Source organism: Macaca mulatta, chromosome 4 (genome assembly GCF_049350105.2).
Source record: "Macaca mulatta isolate MMU2019108-1 chromosome 4, T2T-MMU8v2.0, whole genome shotgun sequence".
NCBI lineage: Eukaryota > Metazoa > Chordata > Mammalia > Primates > Cercopithecidae > Macaca > Macaca mulatta.
The window spans coordinates 77,897,409-77,918,983 of record NC_133409.1 but is presented as its reverse complement, the minus strand read 5'-3'; the positions used below and the strand labels follow the sequence as shown (position 1 = coordinate 77,918,983).

Below are 21,575 nucleotides of genomic sequence, written 5' to 3'. Positions count from 1 at the left end.
GTGAGTTCTTTTTTTTTTTTTTTTTTTTTTTTTTTTGATAGCTCTAGTATCCAATCACAGAGCCTGGCACATAGAAACTCAGTAAATATGTGAATGAATGACAACTCCTCAAACATTATGTAAGGTGCTGAATTACATTTGAAATAAGAATTGTGACTACAGAACACTAGTATATGGTTTGGATTGGCTGAAGCAAACTGAACAAAGCTTGTGGTCAAAAATAACATGCCTAGAGAGCCTTATTATATCTCTCCCTCCCTGTTTCATCATCAGTTGTTTGACATCTACGCCCCCCTGCTTCCACCAGAGCCTAAGCTTCCCCGCACACAGTGGGACAGTACAGCTGGACAGGCCTGTCCTTTTCCAGCCCTCAGTGCAAGCTGGGAGACGCAGAGCAGAAGGTATTTTCTACACAGAGAACTTCACTCAATGTGCTCCCTAACTTAAAAAAAAAAAAAAAAATTTCATGAAAAATGTTTAAACAATTCAAAAAGGACATGAACATCTAACTCTGAGATTGACATATTAACACCTCAGGGCCTCAATCAAGTATTATAATGCTAAAAATCACAACTGCTACACTTTTAATTGTGGTAAATAAGTCTCCTCATGAACAGCTGTATTTTAATAGGTACTTTACCAATTAGAGAAAAATATCACATAATTTAAGTAACTTTCAATTTCACTTCCTATACACTGTATCATCTATAGGCTCATCAACTGTTGACAACGTGTCAGTTTTTTTATAGGAAGAACACTGAAACTTCACTCAAGTTTCCATCAGATTAAATGCAAACTAGGATACATAGTTTGCTATTCTCATTCCAGAGGAAAAACAAAGGGATGTGGATTTCAGCAACTTGCTGGACAGATAAGAACTATCAACTGAAGGCTCAGTTCTTTCACTACTGCCATATGGAAAGAGTTTACCTAAAGTACTCACTAGAGGATATTTTATTTTACTTAGTTGGGAAGTACATACACATCACACACAGAGAAAAGGAAAACCAACTATTGGAATTTTCTGGTGATGGTGGTTTTTTAAGCACTGTGGTGAGTTACTAGGTTACCCTCCTCTCCAGAATCTTAAACCCAGAGAGAAGCCAGCTGTGTGAATGAACTTACAAAGCCTCTTTAAGGCAAAGTAGCCACTAGAAAAAACATACTTTTCTTGAAATCTTTCAAGAAAACTAGGAAATATGCATTCTACACATTGTTGTGTCTTGTCTGCTCTGTTTCCTTGCCTTTGTGCCACACCTGTTTTCTCTAATCCCTCCTTTCACTTAACACCAGCTGGCTCACCCCCTGCCACCACACTTAAGTAATCAGTAGCTGCCTCAAGACCCTAGTGCTTCACAGCAGAACCTGATTTGAAAATTAAATTCACCCTCTTACTTGTTCAATGAAGTAAATGAAAAAAATCCTCAGTGACACTGCCTCCTGCCTGCCAAGAAAGGGTCTCACTAAACTGGTGATTGAGGTTACAGTGAAAAAAACTGCTTTGACCATTTGATAGAAAATATTACATCCTAAATTTAGAACCAAAAAAACCATTCATGGTTTTGGTAATTTTCAATTTTTATTTCCAACTACTGCAGTAATAAGATAGCAGTGGTAATTCTGCACTGAAAGTGGCAACCTTTTAAGTAAACAGGGTTGCAAATTGTAGTATTCCAACAATATTTTGACCTATGGAAATTTTGATGGGAAAGGATTATTATAATCAGTTTTATAATACTACAGACTTATGCTTCCTCCACATCTAGGAATAAAAATATCCACCCTCCCTCAGTGATTCATCATGTATACATCTCTACTCTTTACAAGCACTATCTTTCCAGTTGTACTACAAGGGGAAATCCCTCTTACTCCTGGGTTTTTCTATACTATACAGAAATAGCAGTCACTTTAGCAGTAATGTACAATACTATTCAATTTTTAGTTGAAAAATAAAGAAGTGGATTGCCCTATTTATGCCCTGACAATAAAAAGACACACACCATTGAAACATAAAACGAGTCAACAAACTTCTATTTTTATTGACAGGAGTCCAAAATGAATACAAAAAAAGCTTCCTTTGCATGTTATACTTACTTTCCTTAAAAAGCTCCTGATAGAGTCAGGTAGACTGAAAACTAAGGATGTAGTTCAGCTTTTAAAGTGAACCTTTTTAATAAAAGGTTTAATAACATAAGCCACCAATATCAGAAAACATACGGTCCCACTATCACTTTAGAGCTACAGTTTATCAAAAGAATTAGATCCTGCACTGATCTGCTAAGATACAGGTTTAGAAATGTTTTAAGCCATTAAAAGCCATTTTTATAATCTGTCCGATAACTGGACAATTAAGAAAAGAAAAATTGCAAAATGTAGCCCTCTATATCATGTGGAATGTGAGAGAATGCCGACTTATGACCAAGATAAGTAAAAATAAAAGTTTAAATCTATGAATGGAGCTGTTACAGTCTTGTATCACTGCAAAATGTCAATAATAGAGCTTATCAAGAGATTATAAACTTGAGCAATGTTACTTAAAACATATTTGTGGTGTTTGCTAAAACTAAAGCTGAACAAAGAAAAGTCGCTCATTTATAGACTGTGTTTCCTGCATCTTTACTTTTACCGGGACCATAGACTGATAATACATAGCCCACACTTCTGGACAGTTATAATAACAAAGGATTTATTATCATTTGCAGATGAAATAAATGCACCATCCCATACTTGAAAGGTTTCAATAAGCCTTAACATTTTTCAGGTTGTACCAAGGCACCACTGCCTAGTTATATTATGCACCCATTTCTAGAATAAAAAAAACTACACCTCCCTCAACATCAGTTCTGTACTGTCTCTGGTTTATTATACACTTCCAAAACAGCAAAAAATTGCAAATATGTGCAAACACTGTGGTCCGTTCAGAGTACTGCTTAGTCGTCATCTTCCTCTTCCTCCTCTTCTTCCTCAAAGCTATCTTCAAAGCCCTCACTGTCCTCCTGGTCTTCATCCCCTTCTATTGCTGTATCCCACTGTGGGTGATTTTCTGGCACAGGCTTAGCCTCATGAACTTCCAACTAGAAAAAAGAATTAAATGTAGACATCAGAAATTTGGGGAGAAATAATGGAAGAAATTTTGGTAAACAAAAGGTTTTCTTTGCCCATAGCAATTATAAAGAAATAGATTTCTATGGATACAATTCTAAATTCAACTCATTCATTTAGAATAGACACTTCATCCCAGAAATAAAACAAGTAAATCTAACCATAGGTAAATGTAGACAAATTTCTAATACAGTTTGATATTTTGATTCTATATGTTATACTACTTATGAATGTATTTCTGTGGCATAAAACAATTGTGATTCTTGAGCAAGAACACTGAGTCATATTTTAACAGAAGCCTTCTGCTTTAAGGAAGAAAAATCTGAGATATTTTGCAGTCGCTAGACTTGTGACGTAAAATTCTACAGTTAATAAAAGAAATATGGAACCCTCATGGAAAAAAAGGTTTGCCTTTATTGGCTACTTTTACCCTTTACAATGCAATAATACTTTTAGCACCATCTCTCTAATATAATAGGACACCTTTTATAAAAAGTTCAAGTGAATCGGTAAACAAAGATGAAAGTGTGCTGCAAATGATACTTACAGAAGTGTATGCTGTAAGATGACAAAAATAAATTAGTTTCAGAAATTAATAAACACTCCAAATAGAATCTGTGGTTTAAAAAAAAAAAAAAGTGTCTTTCTAAAGAAAAAAGAACCCATTTGCTGAGGCCTTATAAAGTTACAACACATTAAATGTATCCCTAAAGTAATTTATATTCAATGTTCTAAATTGTTATACTCCTTAAAACCTAAAACTTTATTATTGAAAGACTAGTCCATCAAGTATATCACATATAAAGCAAGAGATGATTTATTTTTCCTTCCATAACTCTACATTTCAGAACTAGAATTGTTTTCCTAGTATATTAAACATGTATACAGAAAACTCTTATTTACTGAAGAGTCACTATTCTTACCTTCAATGGTTTAATCTGATCCAAACCCATATAGGAGTCTGATCTCAGAAACACAGTATACTGATAATTTCCAGGCTTGCCTGGTGCAGGAAACTTCAGCTCTACCTAGAAGATAAAATCAGAACTTAAATATCTGTATTATGGGGAGGAAACAGCTCACTCCCTAAAATTCCTAGACCACAGTATTTAACAGCCAGGTTTTTTCTGCAGATGATACAGAAAGCCCAAACAAATGTTACTGAAGTCCTTATAAACAATAATAAAGAAAAGTGAAATGTATTACATATTATAAATACCTCACAAAGAGGAGATCAAATTATGCAGAACTGATGAGGTTAATTTGTATCTCCACAATTTAAGAAAAAAGTACTTAAAGCAACCAAATTCTATGCTATCACCTTGAAGAAATTAAGTAGGTATAAAAGCATAAATGAAATGTTGGAATTAAACAACAGACTTCACTAGATAGGAGATACTTCTTGCCAAATTTTCTTATTTCTAGAATAAATGCCCAATGCCAAAGGTCAAGAAGGTATTTTACTTACCATCAAATCATAAACTTCAAATACAAATAACAAACCTTAAAAAAGTTTCTATTCCACTTGGACAAAAGAAGAACAATTTTTTTTAAAATGACATTTGTAAGCTCTGGTGATCTGCCTCTAATCTCCAAAATCCAGATTTTATAGTCAAGATTAAATATTAAAATATGCCAGTTTAAAAAAAAAACTAGAAAAAATCATGAAGGAATCTTTTTTTAAAAATTAATCTCAGTTTGGCCTAACTATAACACAAACCTAGAAATTATTAAAAAAAAAAAAAAACCTCTTAAAATCATACTACAAAAAATAAATAAGAAAATGGATAAACAAATAGGTATTTATATTTCTGCCTGGTAGAAACAACCAGAATAGTAAAACAAACTGGGGAGAAATATTTGTAACACATATCACAAAGGGCTGATTTCTTAACATTAAAAAAAAAAAATCCCAATTTTTTAAGACTCAAGAAAAGTGAACAATGGCCAGACACATTAAAAAGATGACTCAAACATACTGAAAGTTAAGTTTCACTCTTCAGAGAAATAAAAACTACACTGAATAGAATAAGCAGAGTAAAAATTGATTCAGACAAGAATCATCAATATATGCTTAAAATGACTGGCTAAAACAATGTTGGAGAATAGGACATTCACACAGGGCCCAAATATCACCCCATAGATTAGAGGGGGAGAAAAATACCTTTACAATAGAGAAAAACCATAGCTAAATGAGCAACCTTAATTAATATCACCAACATAGGGCAGAGGCATATACTGTACCTCTAACATAATGCAGTAAGAAGTACATCACCAACATAGCTTGCTTGCCAAAAACACGAAGATGAATAAAGAGTAACCAACGAGACAAAGTCATATTAAATGATATTATACAAAACACTTTGCCTGGATTCTTGAAAAATGTCAGCGGCATGCAAAGATTAAAAAAAAACAAGGACAAGAAAGCATTCAACACTAAAGAGGCATGACAACCAAATACAATGTAAAAAGGTCTTTTTTTCTTTCTTTCGAGACAGGTCACTCTGTTGCCCAGGCTGAAGTACAGGGGCATGATCATGGCTCATTGCAGCTTCAACCTCATGGGCTCAAGTGATTCTCCTGCCTCAGCCTCCTGAGTTAGGCTGGGACTACAGGCACAAGTCGCCACACCCAGCTACAATGTGTAATCCTTGATTAGATCCTGAGTTTAAAAATAAAACCAAAAACTGTAACAGACATCAGTGGAATTGTTGAGGAAATCTGAATACAGACTGCATATTAGATAATTATGCCATACCAATGTTAAACTTCCTGAGTATAATCATTGTAGCGGGCCTATGGAGAAGGTCCTGGTTTTTGTTTTTGTTTTTTAAGAGACAGGGCCTCACCATGTTGCCCAGACTGCTCCTGAATTCCTGGGCTCAAGTGATCTGGCCACCTTGGCCTCCCAAAGTGCTGGAATTACAGGTGTGAGCCACCGCACCCAGCCCAAGGCCCTGGTTCTTAAGGGATACATGTCAAGTAGTTAGGGGTAGCATGTCATGGTATCTACAAGTACCTCAAATGGTTCAGGGGAAAACACATACACATGTACATGTTTTGTATGTACACATACAGTGAGAGAAAGATAAAACAAGTAACAGCTAAATGTAAACAACTGGTGAAGATAGGTGGGGATCTAGGGAGGTTTCATGATACTGTGCTTGTAACTTTTCAATAGGTTTTAAAACTTAAAAGATCAGAGAGGCCAGGCACAGTGGCTCATGCCTGTAATCCCAGCACTTTGGGAGGCCAAAGCAGGCGGATCTCTTGAGCTCAGGAGTTTGAAACCAGCCTGGGCAACATGGGTAAACCCCATCTCTACAAAAAATACAAAAATTAGCCAGGCATGGTGGTGCATGTCTGTAGTACCAGCTACTTGGGAGGCTGAGGTGGGAGAGCCTGGGAGGCGGAGGTTGCAGTGAGCCAAGTCTGTGCCACTGCACTCCAGCCTAGGTGACATAGACAGACCCTGTCTCAAAAAAATGATCAGAGGAAAAAATTTAAAAAAAAAAAACAAAAAACCCAAAGATCTAAGATGCTATTTTTCACCTTTCCAACTAGCAATGATATTCAAAATGTATGACATGCTGAGAGGCATTAGGCATATTTAGACATTCATTCTTTTTATAGAGAAATAAATATCTAGCAATATAGATCAAAATTACAAACATACAGAGCCTCTGGCCCATCAATTCAACCTCTATAAATTTATTATTAACCTATTTCATGCATTTACCACTTGATTACAAAGGGTTAAAAAATATGTACTAAAAATCAACATCATAGGGCTATCTTGAAAAGCTTTTGTCCACCAAGTACAGGCAGACAGAACCTTCTTCCTATTAAAAAAAAAAAAAAAAAATCAAGAAAAACAACAACAAAAATGCAGTTCCCAAAGGTAAATATGTTCATCACAATGTTACTTCACTGATGTCATTAACAGTGAACAATATCACGTAATCAAAAATTCCACTCAAAAAATCCACATCATCATTTCTTATATTTTTTAAGACAAAAGATCTAATACTTAACACTAATCCAATAAGAACAAAAAAAAATCCTATTACTAAATTCTGGAGAGGAGGAGGAAAGGCATATGTTCTTAGACACTAACAGTGAAAACTCCCAAAACAAGCTAAGAACAAGTTTTTAAAACATTGACTAAGTTGCCTACCTTTAACAATTATTTATAAATTTCCAACAAGCTCACCCCCAAAACATCAGAGAACAGTTACAAAATGCAGGCAACGAACAGAATACAATATGCTAAATATGATAAACTGCTTTTTAAAAAAAAGATATATGAAGATATATGAAGCAGCATGATAGTGACAGCTGTGCCTTTTTAAATACTGAAATCATGTTGTGTGATAGTTACCTCCTCTGTATCTTTCAGTGTACACACATGATATGGCATAGATATTAATGTCTGCTCCTTCCTATCTGCAATGTAAAGCCACCACCATTCTTGTTTTTCCTGGAAAGAAAAGAAGAAGAAGAGTATAAATAATCAGAAAGAACTAGAGAGAACATAATTTTGGCCTCTCTTATCTTAGAGATTCTCTGCACTGACAAAGTGCTTGGTACAAAATAGGTGTTCAAATGAATATTTACTGAAAGAATAAGCTGTTCTTAACATTTGTAGAGCCATTGCCTAAAAACATTCCGTATCCAATTTTGGGGATTTCAATAGCTCCTTGAAACCTATTGATTGGCTTTCATATTAAAAACCCCATGACTAACCTTAAGGAACAAGCATTATTCTAAATATATACAACTATTACAACAGCATGTAGCAAATAATCTTAGTAATCTTACCTAGTAATAAGAAAAAGCCACAAAGTAGGAGTGGAAGGAACTTGGGCAGCCAAATCAAAAATCAATACATTAAATACTTTATACACTTTTAAGAGGATATTTCAGATTGTAAGAGTCTATTTATACTTTCTACTGCCCATGATTGTACTAAACTTGGCATTTCTAGCTGAACTCCAAAAAAATTAGGAACAGAAAAAAGAGCTGGGTTTAAAAAAAAAAAATTCACCAGAATATCAGAATGTACACAATGACAGCAGGGAAAAATCAGAGAACAAGAGACAGAAAAGTATTAAATATATACATAAATTTTAGGCAGGGTGCAATGGCTCACGCCTGCAATCCCAGCACTTTGGGAGGCCGAGACAGATGGATCATGAGGTAAGGAGATGGAGACCATCCTGGCTAACACAGTAAAACCCCGTCACTACTGAAAATACAAAAAATTAGCCAGGCATGGTAGCAGGCGCCTGTAGTCCCAGCTACTCGGGAGGCTGAGGCAGGAGAATGGCGTGAACCCGGGAGGCGGAGCTTGCAGTGAGCCCAGATCGCGCCACTGCACTCCAGCCTGGGCACAGAGCAAGACTCTGTCTCAAAAAATAAAAAAAAAAATAAAAAAAAAAAAATATATATATATATATGTATGTATGTATGTATTTTAGAAAGCCAAGTCTAAAAGCACCAAACCTCCGTGCATTCAGCAACAACTGCTCCATTACAGCACACTTCAGTTAACTATTTAGTCATCTGCTTAGTAACACCTGTTTAAGAGTTGGGTAGGGAAGTATCTTTCTAAAACAGTTTAAAGAAAAATGTTTTACAGCTTAAAATAAACTCTAGGATGTTCTAAATATTTACTTAACCAAAATAGTACTAGACTATTCTGAATTCTCAATTGTCTGAAATGGGTTAAAATATCATCTTACTGAAACAGTTTCTTTGAGAAAACGTGGGGTTTTTTTGTTTTGTTTTTTGTTGAGACAGGGTCTCACTCTGTCACCCAGGCTGGAGTGCAGTGGCACCATCTCAGCTCACCTCACTGCAACCTCTGCCTCTGGGGCTCAAGTGATCCTCCCACCTCAGCTTCCCGAGTAGCTGAGACTACAGGCATGCACCACTACGTCTGGTTAATTTTTGTATTTTTTGTAGAAACAGGATTTCATTTATTTTGCCCAGGCTGTCTTGAACTCCTGGGCTCAAGCAATCCTCCCACTTAGGCCTCCCATAAGTGCTAGGATTACAGGCATGAGCTACCACACCTGGCCCATATTTATGTTTTTAAACTAAAATTGCTGCACTTTCTATTTTAACTATAAAAATAGATTAAAATTTGGTTTATCTTTCAAACACTACTATACTAAGCACAACTAAAGACTCTTCTGTTTAAATACCTTAGGAGATAAAGCACTGCAACATTAATAAGCCTAATAAATAAATGACAAGTACATGGTGACATGAGTAGCAGCTAACAAGAAAATTAAATTCTGCTTAAACCAAGGGTTAGGACTACTACCGTAGGCATATTTGTATATATAACTTATGTGTGTAAATACATAACAGCCTCAAAGTGGAATATTAACACCTCTGTTGCGGCTACTCAAATCTGCCCTTGCAGCATGAAAAAAAATGAATGTGGCTGTATTCTAATAAAACTTTATTTACAATAAAGCCTCATTGACAAAAACAGGAAGGGAGCCAGATCTGGCCTGTAGACTGCAGTTTAAAAATATCTGTTTTAAAGACACAGAAACCTGGGTTATTTCACCTCCCTAAAATCTCATTTTCTTTTCAACAATCAGTGCCTACTTCTGGCCATGTTGCAAAGATGATCTGAGAAAATACAAATAAAAAATGTATGTTAGAAAGCCTAGCACATGCAGTATAATAAATGGCAGTTATGATTATTAGTGACATGAGGTACAATAACAGTTCTTTTACTTAAGTCATTTTGACATTTGTCAGAAACATCATTACCACAACAAGTAGGGAATGTAAGCAGCACAGGATTATGTTGAAGATTATGCACTTCTTCACCTCCCTACTTAGAGAATGCCTTTCCCTGCAACCTCTCAGCCTATTTAATTACAATGAGATGCACTCAATATTAAGGGCCAGCCACGGTGGCTCACACCTGTAGTCCCAGCACTTTGGGAGGCCAAGGCGGGTGGATCACCTGAGGTCAGGAGTTCAAGACCAGCCTGACCAACACGGAGAAACCCCGTCTCTACCAAAAATACAAAATCAGCTGGGTGTGGGGGCAAATGCCTGCAATCCCAGCTACTGGCTCAAAAAAAAAAAAAGAAAAAGAATATTTATTAAAAAGCCAATGAATATCAATTAATGGCACTATACTTGTGCCTAGACTCTGATGCGCATGTTAAAAGTGAAACAGATGTTCTATGAGTTTGCACTTTAGACAAAACCATTTTTCTTGTGTGAGATTCCCAACCATTCTTAACACATTAAATACAATAGATGAATTTCACTAACATGTAAGTCAAATATTACTAAGTGGGTAGTTTGGTAGTTAGGTTACTTAGGTAAGAAACATGGAAATGTAGATACATAAAGAGGTTAGGAAGATCCTAAATAAATTTTGTTTGTTCATTTGTTTTGTTTTGTTTGAGGCAGAGTCTCGCTCTGTCACCAAGGCTGGAATGCAATGGCACAATCTTGGCTCACTGCAACCTCTGCCTCCCAGGTTCAAGCAATTCTCCTGCCTCAGCCTCCCAAGTAGCTGGGATTACAGGCACCCACCACCACAGCCGACTAATTTTTTGTTTTTTTGAGACAGAGTTTCACTCTTGTTGCCCAGGCTGAAGTGCAATGGTGCCATCTCGGCTCACCGCAACCTCCAGCTCCTGGGTTCAAGCGGTTCTCCTGCCTCAGCCTCCTGAGTGGTGGGATTACAGGAATGTGCCACCATGCCCGGCCAATTTTGTATTTTTAGTAGAGACAGGGTTTTGCCATGTTGGCCAGGCTGGTCTCAAACTCCTGGCCTCAGGTGATCCACCCACCCACCTCAGCCCCACAAAGTGCTGGGATTACAGGCGTGAGCCACTGAGCCCGGCCCTAAATAAATTTTATCTGATAAACAATGATCTTAAATGTTTACCACGCAGATGCAGATTAAATTTGAAAAAGGCATTTTGCTGATAAAAATGATTATTTTTTTTGAGACAGGGTCTCGCTCTGTCATCCAAGTTGGAATTCAGTAGCACAATCATAGCTCACTGCAGCCTCAATCTCCTAGGCTCAAGTGATCCTCCAACCTCAGCTTCCCAAGTAGCCTAGGACCACAGGCATGAGCCACTAATGTGCATTAGTGGCATTTGGCCACTAACAAATGTTCTGAGGGAGTGAATGAATGTTTCTCTTATTAACTAAGCATGGTCTAAAATGAAACTGTCTGTTATATGGGTACACACTAGGCAGCTTTGAGCACCCCACGGCACTTTTTACAACAATCAATGAATGGAATTTACTTGCTTCATTTCAGGATGCCTGGTGTTGGCAGGCTACCTCTGCAATGGGCAAAATGCTCCTAACAGATGGACTAAAGCTCAGGACATGCCAGAAGATCAGCGTGTGCATTAAGATGGAATCCTGGGCAGACTTCTCTCCAAGTCAAAACAACAGTCTGTGCAGAGCCACTCATTTATTACTAAGAGAGCCAAATTATTTAGGAATTTGCCTTAAGCAGTCCCCAGAAACTCCAGATTGACATTCTCAAGCAGAAAGTAGATTTATACATGAAATCACCTGCCAAACACAAGTGGTGAGCAGAAGGTTCTGTGGCAAAGCTGTAAGGTAGTCTGTGGAACAGTTTCCCGAACTGGGGGAACCAGTTCTTGACCTCTGCTCCAGACAGAATTATACTCTAATACAAAATGTCAATGGAATCCCAAGGTAATTTGAAAGATGAACAACACAGGCTATCAAGGAGATCTAAAGTTGAGCAGGCTGCAATTACAAAGTAAACAAGGACAAGGCAACAAATAGCATTGTAATGACCTGTCCTGAGCCCGGGGCTCAGTCATGATCAAGCTCTTATGGAACTTTATTTATTAGAGCCAAGAACACAGTTGGTCCCACAGCCATGGGCTCACACATTTCCATGGACTGGAACAACAATAACCAGGGTCAGAGCAATTCTAATGGTTCCATGTGGCCAGCAGGATTCTCAGAGGGAAAATTTAAGTATTTTTTTATCCTATTTAAAACTTGGCAGAGGTGAGAGATTCACAATAGTTAAGTATTCAAAGGCAAAGTACGCATTTTTCTGATGAAGACTGCCTAATCTGCTAATAAGAAATCACCATTATGCACAACGCTCAGTAATTAGGGCACAGAAAAGATAGCAGCAAAGAAAACCACAGAAATACTTAAGAAGCTAACCATCTCTTTTTTAAGCAACACGTTCCCTAAGTATAATACCTATTGTAATATTCCCTTTAAAAATATGGCCTTTCAGGACAGACCACATTTAGCACATATGAACTAATACACACGACAGAGGGCTAAAAGTCAACTGACAAATCCCAGAGGAGAAAGTGAATGGAATAAGGAACACACTAGCCTGTATATAACTCACCTCAGGAAAGTAAAGGCTATACACAGGATGTGTTATCTTTGATTTGGTTTCCAGTAGAGCTCTCTCTTTTCGCTGTATGCTTTGTTGTAATTCTTGCCACTCCTAGTAAACAAAAAAATTAAAATATTTAAAATCTAGTATGTGTTTTATCACTTTGAGGAGTTTCCAGGTATTATTCCTGACAATGCTAATTAACTACTTAGGATTAGAACAAGTTCAGTTCCACAAATCTGATCATCTCCCTGCTCATCCTTACAATGCCTTTTTAAATATATTAAATCTAACCACTGTAGTACCAACTACATAGCCGTTAATTATCTGACCCTAGCCTACCTCTCTTCGGTCTCCTGTCACTGCCTCCCTCCTTGTGCTTTTTATTCTAGTCATTTCAAACTACCTATACTTCTCTGAACTTACCAAACTATTTTACTCTTCCTAAACCCTGTTTAGACTTTGGTTTCTCCCTTTCTCTGACTACTCATTATTATTTAGGACCAGCTAAAGCCCAAAGTATGAACTCCTGAGTAAAGCCTCCCATAAATTCCCTTCTATCTCAGGACTGAACTGATCACTCCCTCCTTACGTACCTTGCATAAGATGTGTATAATTTCGTATGTACTATAATATTTATTTACAAATCTGCCTGCTCCATTAGCCTACGTATCATTCAAGAGCTGCAGCTGTTTCACATTTGGCTTTGTAATTCTTTAATCTCAGATAGCCTTGGGATGTGACAGATAATAAATAATGATTTGTTGATTTAATGAATGTATTTTTGGTCGTATGAAGAAATCAGTCTGTCAACACCCTAAGAGTCACTGCTACTAACCCTAATATACTGAGGAATATGTCAATTCTCAAAGTCAGGCCAGGGATATAAGGTATTTGACAGATTTTAGTTTCCTGGCAATCAATTTAATTCTCCAAGTACAAAAAAAGCCAAGGCCCTGCAAATGCTAACAGTAGTCGTCTTTGTTTTCTACCATTCCCAAGGCCAAGTGTGTTATTACTCCCTTATACTTTTATCCTTTGCCCTTTACCTCCTTCCTCCTTTTTTGGCCTCTCGATTGCCTCTGAGGCTATTCAGGCAATCCCTTTTTATCTCCTGAACTACAGTGTTACTTTTAGATCAATGGCCACTCAAAAAGAACAACGCTAACAAAACCTAGAGGAAATGGCCAGTTTATTTGCAGTGAGACTCTAAGGACCACATTCTTCTCTATAATTCTCCCATAAATCCTGTGCAACTTAATGCCATGAGATTTTTCTTCTATACTCTGTACTTTCATACCATATTAATAAATTCTCTAAAGACTTCCCCTGTCCTTAATATATCTTATATACACCCACGAAACAAGGTGGTATTCTATAAAAGTTAGCTTTTCCCTTAACCAACCTCTTGACATCAGGGTCCACAGTACTGTTTCTCTACAGTAAACATGACCTGGAGCTCATGACACAGCCTTCCAAGTAAGCACTATGCATTTCACAAACACCTTTCCTTACTCGTATTTCCAGAGATAACCCCAACACTGAAAATCCCCTTATGAGATCAACTGACCTAACCTCAAAACCAGGTCCTACTCCACCTAACAATTTAATATTTAAGAAAATGAGGATTTCCAATCCTTGTTAGAAATCATTTTTCTTTATAACCTTGACTACCATTCCTTAAAAACGTTTTTCAAAGTAATAAAATTATAAAATATACAGGTAATATTTAAAGCAAGCGAGCAAGCAAACAAATGAACAACAACAACAAAACCCAAAGCTATCATCAGAGTTATAATTCCAATTATTTAAACCTATAAGGCTTACTGCTTCATCATCTTTGTTTTGTTTTTCATCTTGCTCTCTATCAGAATCTCTGTCACTACCATCATCTTTTTCACTTTGGGAATCTCTATTGGTTTCTTCTTCTTCAGAATCACTGCCCTTATCTGAAACTTCTTCTTCATCTTCCTTTACTGCAGCTTCCTAAAAGGAAAAAGCAAACACAAAGATTTTGCGTATCTCAATGAGCACATATTAATCTGAATCCCTGAAGTTAACTTATTGTCAACATAACTAAACTGACTCGATGACAATTTCACTATTCATATATAATTTTTTAAAATTATAAACATTCCTACTTATAAAGATGTGGGAGTCACACTGAAGAGTTTAGTACCTGGCTAGTCTGTCTATTGTTAGTTATTTTATTCATTCTTCATAATTTGTCAAATGAAAGTATTTCTATTTGTAAAGCCCAGTAACACAAAGGCTAAGATGGTTCTGCTTTCAAAAACATCAATTATATTTTATTTAAGGAAACAGGTAGTTTATAGAAAAGTATAATGTTGGGGCTAGCCACAGTGACTCATGCATATAATCCTAGCACTTTGGAAGGCAGAAGCAGGAGGATGGCTTGAGGCCAGGAGTTCAAACCAGCCTGGGCAACATAGCAAGACCCGATCCCTTTTAAAAAAATATATATATATAGTGATATATATATATATCACTAGGCATGATGGTACACATCTGTAGTCCCAGCTAGTTGGGAGGTTGAGGTGGGAGAATCACTTGAGCCCAGGAGTTTAAGGCTGCAGTAAGCCATGACCATGCCACAGCACTTCAGTGTGGGTGGCAGAGCAAGACCCTATCTCAAAAAAGGAAGGGAGGAAGGGAGAAAGGGAGAAAGGGAGGGAGAAAGGGAGGGAGGGAAGGAGGGAGGGAGAAAGGGAGGGAGGGAGGGAGGGAGGGAGGGAGAAAGGGAGAAAGGGAGGGAGGGAGGGAGGGAGGGAGGGAGGGAGGGAGGGAGGGAGGAAGGAAGGAAGGAAGGAAGGAAGGAAGGAAGGAAGGAAGGAAGGAAGGAAGGAAGGAAGGAAGGAAGGAAAAGTGCTTCTTTGGAAGTATAGAATCACTTTCTTTAACAGGGCATGATGCAGTAAGGCAAGGCAGTATCTCTAGCAAAATACTAGCTCACTTCAAGAATCAAAGAGAACAGCAAATTAAATGCAAAGAAAGCAGAAATAGGCAGGACACGGTGGCTCATGCCTGTAATCCCAGCACTTTGGGAGGCTGAGGCAGGTGGATAATTTAAGGCCAGGAGTTTGAGACCAGCCTGACCAACATGGTGAAACCCCATCTCTACTAAAAATACAAACAAAAAAACAAACAAAAAACAAAAAAAAAAAAACTAGCTGGGCGTGGTAGCACATGCCTGTAATCTCAGCTACTTGGGAGGCTGAGGCAGGAGAATCACTTGAACTTGGTAGGTGGAGGTTGCAGTGAGCCACTGCCTGAGTAACAGAGTATGACTCTGTCTCAAAAAACAAACAAAAAAAAGCAGAGAGAGGTATAGAAAAAGAAACTTAAAACTAAAAGTTGGTTCTTTGAAAAGGTTAATAAAATTGATTAAACCCCTAGGCAAGAATGATCAAGAAAAAAAAAGAAACAATAAAAATTACCAATATGATGAACAAAAGAGGCGTAACTATATCCAACAGACATTAAAAGAAAATTATGAATAATGTTATGCCAACAAATTTAATAAGAGGAAATAGACAAATTCCTTGAAAAACACAATTTGCTAAAATCAATAAGAAAAACGCAGAATATATATTAAAGAAAGAAACTCCACAAATAAACTCCCTTTGAAAACTCCAGGCCCAGATGGTTTCCCTGGAGAATTCTTCCACAGACTAAAAAAACAAATTGAAGCTTACACATACTCTTCTGAGCAAAAAAGGGAATACTTCCTAGCTTGATTAATAACGCCAGCATAAATCTGATACAAAACCTGACAAGGATATTACAAAAAAAGAGAATGACAAATCAATATTTGCTCTTAAAATTAGATGTGAGAATACAAAGAAAATACCGTCAAATCCAGATAAATATAAAAAAGGATACTAAGTTATGGCCAAATGATATTTGTTCCAGGAATGCAGGGATGGTTTCAAATTTTTTAAATCCATCAATCTAATTCAACAGAAAGGAAAAAAAGTAAAACAAACAAACAAACAAAAAAAAACAAAACCTTTAATAACATTCACTATTTGCTAGTGATAAAAATTCTCAGCAAACTGGAAATAAAAGGAAACACTTCCTTAACCTGACAAAGAATAGTTACAAAAAACTTACACCTAACATCACATTTAGTGGTAAAATAATGTTTGCTTTCTTCCTAAGACCAACAATAAGATAAGGTTTCTACTATCATAACTCTGAATAAATATTACACTGAAAGTTCTAGTCAGCACAGTGAGACAGAAAGGAAGAAAGGGTATAAAGATTAAAAAGAAAAAAGTAAAACTGTCTTTATTCACAGATGGCAACATTGTATATGTAGAAAATCTTTATTAAAATATCTACAAATGGTTAGAATTATTGCCAATTCATTAAGACTCTTTGATACAAGGTCAATATTTAGAAGCAACTATTTCTATACACCAGCAACAAACACCAAATAAAAATTTTAATGACATTTACGGTGATATCAGAAAGGATCAAATACATAGGGGTAAATCTAACGAAAGATGTGCCATACCTCTGCCACTGGAAATTACAAAACACTGCTGAGAAAAATTAGGGAAGATCCAAATTAATGAAGATAAACCACAATCATGAATAACAAGACTCAGTATTATTAACATGTCAATTCTCCCCATATTGAACCATGGATTCAGTGCAATATCAATGTAAATTTCAGCAGCTTTTTTGGGGGGAAATTGTTAAGCTTATTCTAAAAACTGGCAGGAAATGTAAAGGAATTAAAACACGAAAATTTTGATCAGGAAAATTTTGATCAGTAAAACAGAGTTGGAGCACTTACACTACATATTTTGAGACTTAACATAAAGCTACAACAATTAAAACTGTATGGCACTGGCATAAGAATAGTCAAATAATCAATAGAATGAACGGACAGTCCATAAACAGACCTACACATCATATACAGTATCACCTGTTGTTTTTTTTAATTATACTTAAAGTTCCAGGGTACATGTGCAGAATGTGCAGGTTTGTTACATAGGTACACACATGCCATGGTGGTTTGCTGTACCCATCAACCCATCATCTACATTAGGTATTTCTATTAATGCAATCCCTCCCCTAGCCCACCACCACCTGACAGGCCCCAGTGTGTGATGTTCCCCTCCGTGTCCATGTGTTCTCATTGTTCAACTCACACTTACGAGTGAGAACATGCCAGTGTGTGGATTTCTGTTCTTGTGTTAGTTTGCTGAGAATGATGGTTTCCAACACCATCCATGTCCCTGCAAAGGACATGAACTCATCCTTTTTTATGGCTGCATACTATTCCATGGTGTATATGTGCCACATTTTCTAGTCTATCATTGATGGGCATTTGGGTTGGTTCCAAGTCTTTGCTGCTGTAAACAGTGCCACAATAAACATACGTGTGTATGTGTCTTTATAGTAGAATGACTTATAATCCTTTGGGTATATACCCAGTAATGGGATTGCTGGGTAAATATTGCTAGTTCTAGATCCTTGAGGAATCGCCACACTGTCTTCCACAATGGTTGAACTAATTTACACTCCCACCAACAGTGTAAAAACGTTTCTATTTCTCCACATCCTCTCCAGCATCTGTTGTTTCCTTTTTACTGATTGTCATTCTCACTGGCGTGAAATGGTATCTCACTGTGGTTTCGATTTGCATTTCTCTAATGACCAGTGATGATGAGCTTCTCTTCATATTTTTGTTGGCTGCATAAATGTCTTCTTTTGAGAAGTGTCTGTTCATATCCTTTGCCCACTTTCTGATGGAGTTGTTTTTTTCTTGTAAATCTGTTTACGCTCTTTGTAGATTATGGCTATTGGCCCTGTGTCAGATGGATAGATTGTAAAAACTTTCTCCCATTCTGTGGGTTGCCTGTTCACTCTGATGATAGGTTGTTTTTTGGTTTTTTTTGTTTTTTGTTTTTTGCTGTGCAGAAGCTCTTTAGTTCAATCAGATTCCGTTTGTCTATTTTGGCTTTTGTTGCCATTGCTTTTGGTGTTTTAGTCAAGAAGTCTTTGCCCATGCCCATGTCCTGAGTGGTACTGCCTAGGTTTTCTTCTAGGGTTTTTATGGTTTTAAGTCTTAAGTCTTTAATCCATGTTGAGTTAATTTTTGTATAAGGTGTATGGAAGGATCCAGTTCCTGCTTTCTGCATATGGCTAGCCAGTTTTCCCAATACCATTTATTAAATAGGGAATGCTTTCCCCATTGCTTGTTTTTAACAGGTTTGTCAAAGATCAGATGGTTGTAGATGTGTGGCATTATTTCTGAGGCCTCTGTTCTGTTCTATTAGTTTATATATCTGTTTTGGTATAAGTACCATGCTGTTTTGGTTACTGTAGCCTTGTGGTACAGTTTGAAGTCAGGTAGTGTGATGCCTCCAGCTTTGTTCTTTTTGCTTAAGATTGTCTTGGCTATGCGGGCTCTTCTTTGGTTCCACATGAAATTTAGTTTTTTCCAATTCTGTGAAGAAAGTCAATGGTAGCTTGATCGGGATAGCATTGAATCTATAAATTACTTTGGGGAGTGTGGCCATTTTGACAATATTGATTTTTCCTATCCATGATTTTTCCTATCCATGAGCATGGAATGTTTTCCATTTGTTTGTGTCCTCTCTTATTTCCTTGAGCAGTGGTTTGTAGTTCTCCTTGAAGAGGTCCTTGTAAGTTGTATTCCTAGGTATTTTATTCTCTTTATGGCAATTGTGAATGGGAATTCACTAATGGCTTGGCTCTCCGTTTGTATGTTATTGGTGTATAGGAATGCTTGTGATTTTTGCACATTGATTTTGTATCCTGAGACTTAGCTGAAGTTGCTTATCAGCTTAAGGAGATTTTGGGCTGAGACGATGGGGTTTTCTAAATATACAATCATCTCATCTGCAAATTAAGACCATTTGACTTCCTCTTTTCCTGATTGAATACTCTTTCTTTCTCTTGCCTGACTGCCCTGGCCAGAACTTCCAATACTATGTTGAATAGGAGTGGTGAGAGAAGGCATCCTTGTCTTGTGCTGGTTTTCAAAGACAAGGCTTCCAGTTTTTGCCCATTCAGTATGATACTGGCTGTGGGTTTGTCACAAATAGCTCTTATTTTGAGATACGTTCCATCAAGGCCTAGTTTATTGAGAGTTTTTAGCATGAAGGGCTGTTGAATTTTGTCGAAGACCTTTTCTGCATCTATTGAGATAATCATGTGGTTTTTGTCATTGGTTCTGTTTATTTGATGGATTACATTTATTGATTTGCGTATGTTGAACCAGCCTTGCATCCCAGGGATGAAGCCGACAGATGGTGGTGGATAAGCTTTCTGATGTGCTGCTGGATTCGGTTTGCCAGTATTTTATTGAGGATTTTCACATCAATGTTCATCAGGGATATTGGCCTGAAATTTTCTTTTTTTGTTGTGTCTCTGCCAGGTTTTGGTATCAGGATGATGCTGGCCTCATAAAATGAGTTAGGGAGGATTCCCTCTTTTTCTATTGTTTGGAATAGTTTCAGAAGGAATGGTATCAGCTCCTCTTTGTACCTCTGGTAGAATTCGGCCGTGAAACTATGGTCCTGGACTTTTTTTGGTTGGTAGGCTATTAATTGCTGCCTCAATTTCAGAGATTATTATTGATCTAGTCAGGAATTTGACTTCCTCCTGGTTTAGTCTTGGGAGGGTGTATGTGTTCAGGAATTTATCCATTTCTTCTAGATTTTCTTGTTTATTTGTGTAGAGGCATTTATAGTATTCTCTGATGGTAGTTTGTATTTCTGTGGGATCAGTGGTGATATCCCCTTTATCATTTTTTTATTGCATCTTTTTTATTCTTCTCTCTTTTCTTCTTTATTAGTCTGGCTAATGGTCTATCTATTTTGTTGATCTTTTCAAAAAACTAGCTCCCAGATTCATTGATTTTTTTGATGAGTTTTTTGTGTTTCTATCTCCTACAGTTCTGCTCTTAGTTATTTCTTGTCTTCTGCTAGCTTTTGAATTTGTTTGCTCTTGCTTCTCTAGTTCTTGTGATGTTAGGGTGTCAATTTTAGATATTTCCTGCTTTCTCTTGTGGGCATTTAGTGCTATAAATTTCCCTCTACACACTGCTTCAAATGTGTCCCAGAGATTCTAATACGTTGTGTCTTTGTTCTCATTGGTTTCAAAGAACATCTTTATTTCTGCCTTCATTTCATTATTTACCCAGTAGTCATTCAGGAGCAAGTTGTTCAGTTTCCATGTAGTTGTGCAGTTCTGAGTGAGTTTCTTAATCCTGAGTTCTAATTTGATTGCGCTGTGGTCTAAGAGACTGTTTGTCATGATTTCCATTCTTCTGCATTTGCTGAGGAATGTTTTACTTCCGATTATGCAGTCAATTTTGGAATAAGTGCGATGTGGTGCTGAGGAGAATGTGTATTCTGTCGATTTGGGCTTTACAATTTGGTATGTTTTTGCAGTGGCTGGTACCAGTAGTTACTTTCCACGTTTAGTGCTTCCTTCAGGAGCTCTTGTAGGGCAGGTCCGGTGGTGACAAAATCTCTCCGCATTTCCTTGTCTGTAAAGGATTTTATTTCTCCATCGCTTATGAAGCTTAGTTTGGCTAGATATGAAATTCTGGGTTGAAAATTCTTTTCTTTAAGAATGTTGAATATCGGGCCCAAGTCTCTCTTCCGGCTTGTAGGGTTTCTGCCGAGAGATCTGCTGTTAGTCTAATGGGCTTCCCTTTGTGGGTAACTCGATCTTTCTCTCTGGCTCCTCTTAATATTTTTTCCTTCATTTTAACCTTGGTGAATCTGATGATTATGTGTCTTAGGGTTGCTCTTCTCAAGGAGTATCTTCGTGGTGTTCTCTGTATTTCCTGAATTTGAATGTTGGCCTGCCTCGCTAGGTTGGGGAAGTTCTCCTGGATAATGTCCTGAAGAGTATCTTCCAACTTGGTTTCATTCTCCCCGTCACTTTCAGGTACACCAATCAAACACAGATTTGGTCTTTTCAGAGTCCCATACTTCTTGCAGGCTTTGTTCGTTTCACTCTTTCTTCTCTAATCTTGTTTTCTCGCTTTATTTCATCG

The 21,575-nt window shown here is 37.2% G+C and overlaps 1 protein-coding gene across 1 annotated transcript in view; it reads right to left on the bottom strand.

Annotated features, from left to right (window-relative positions):
* Window positions 1-447: 447 nt before the first annotated feature.
* SEC63 (SEC63 homolog, protein translocation regulator) overlaps window positions 448-21,575 on the bottom strand; it is an 88,317-nt gene continuing 67,189 nt past the window's right edge. The window contains 5 exon segments of the mRNA NM_001266833.1: window positions 448-3,074; window positions 4,026-4,130; window positions 7,484-7,582; window positions 12,515-12,616; window positions 14,333-14,491. Of these exon segments, the coding sequence (NP_001253762.1) occupies window positions 2,931-3,074; window positions 4,026-4,130; window positions 7,484-7,582; window positions 12,515-12,616; window positions 14,333-14,491 (609 nt within the window). The 3' untranslated portion in view covers window positions 448-2,930.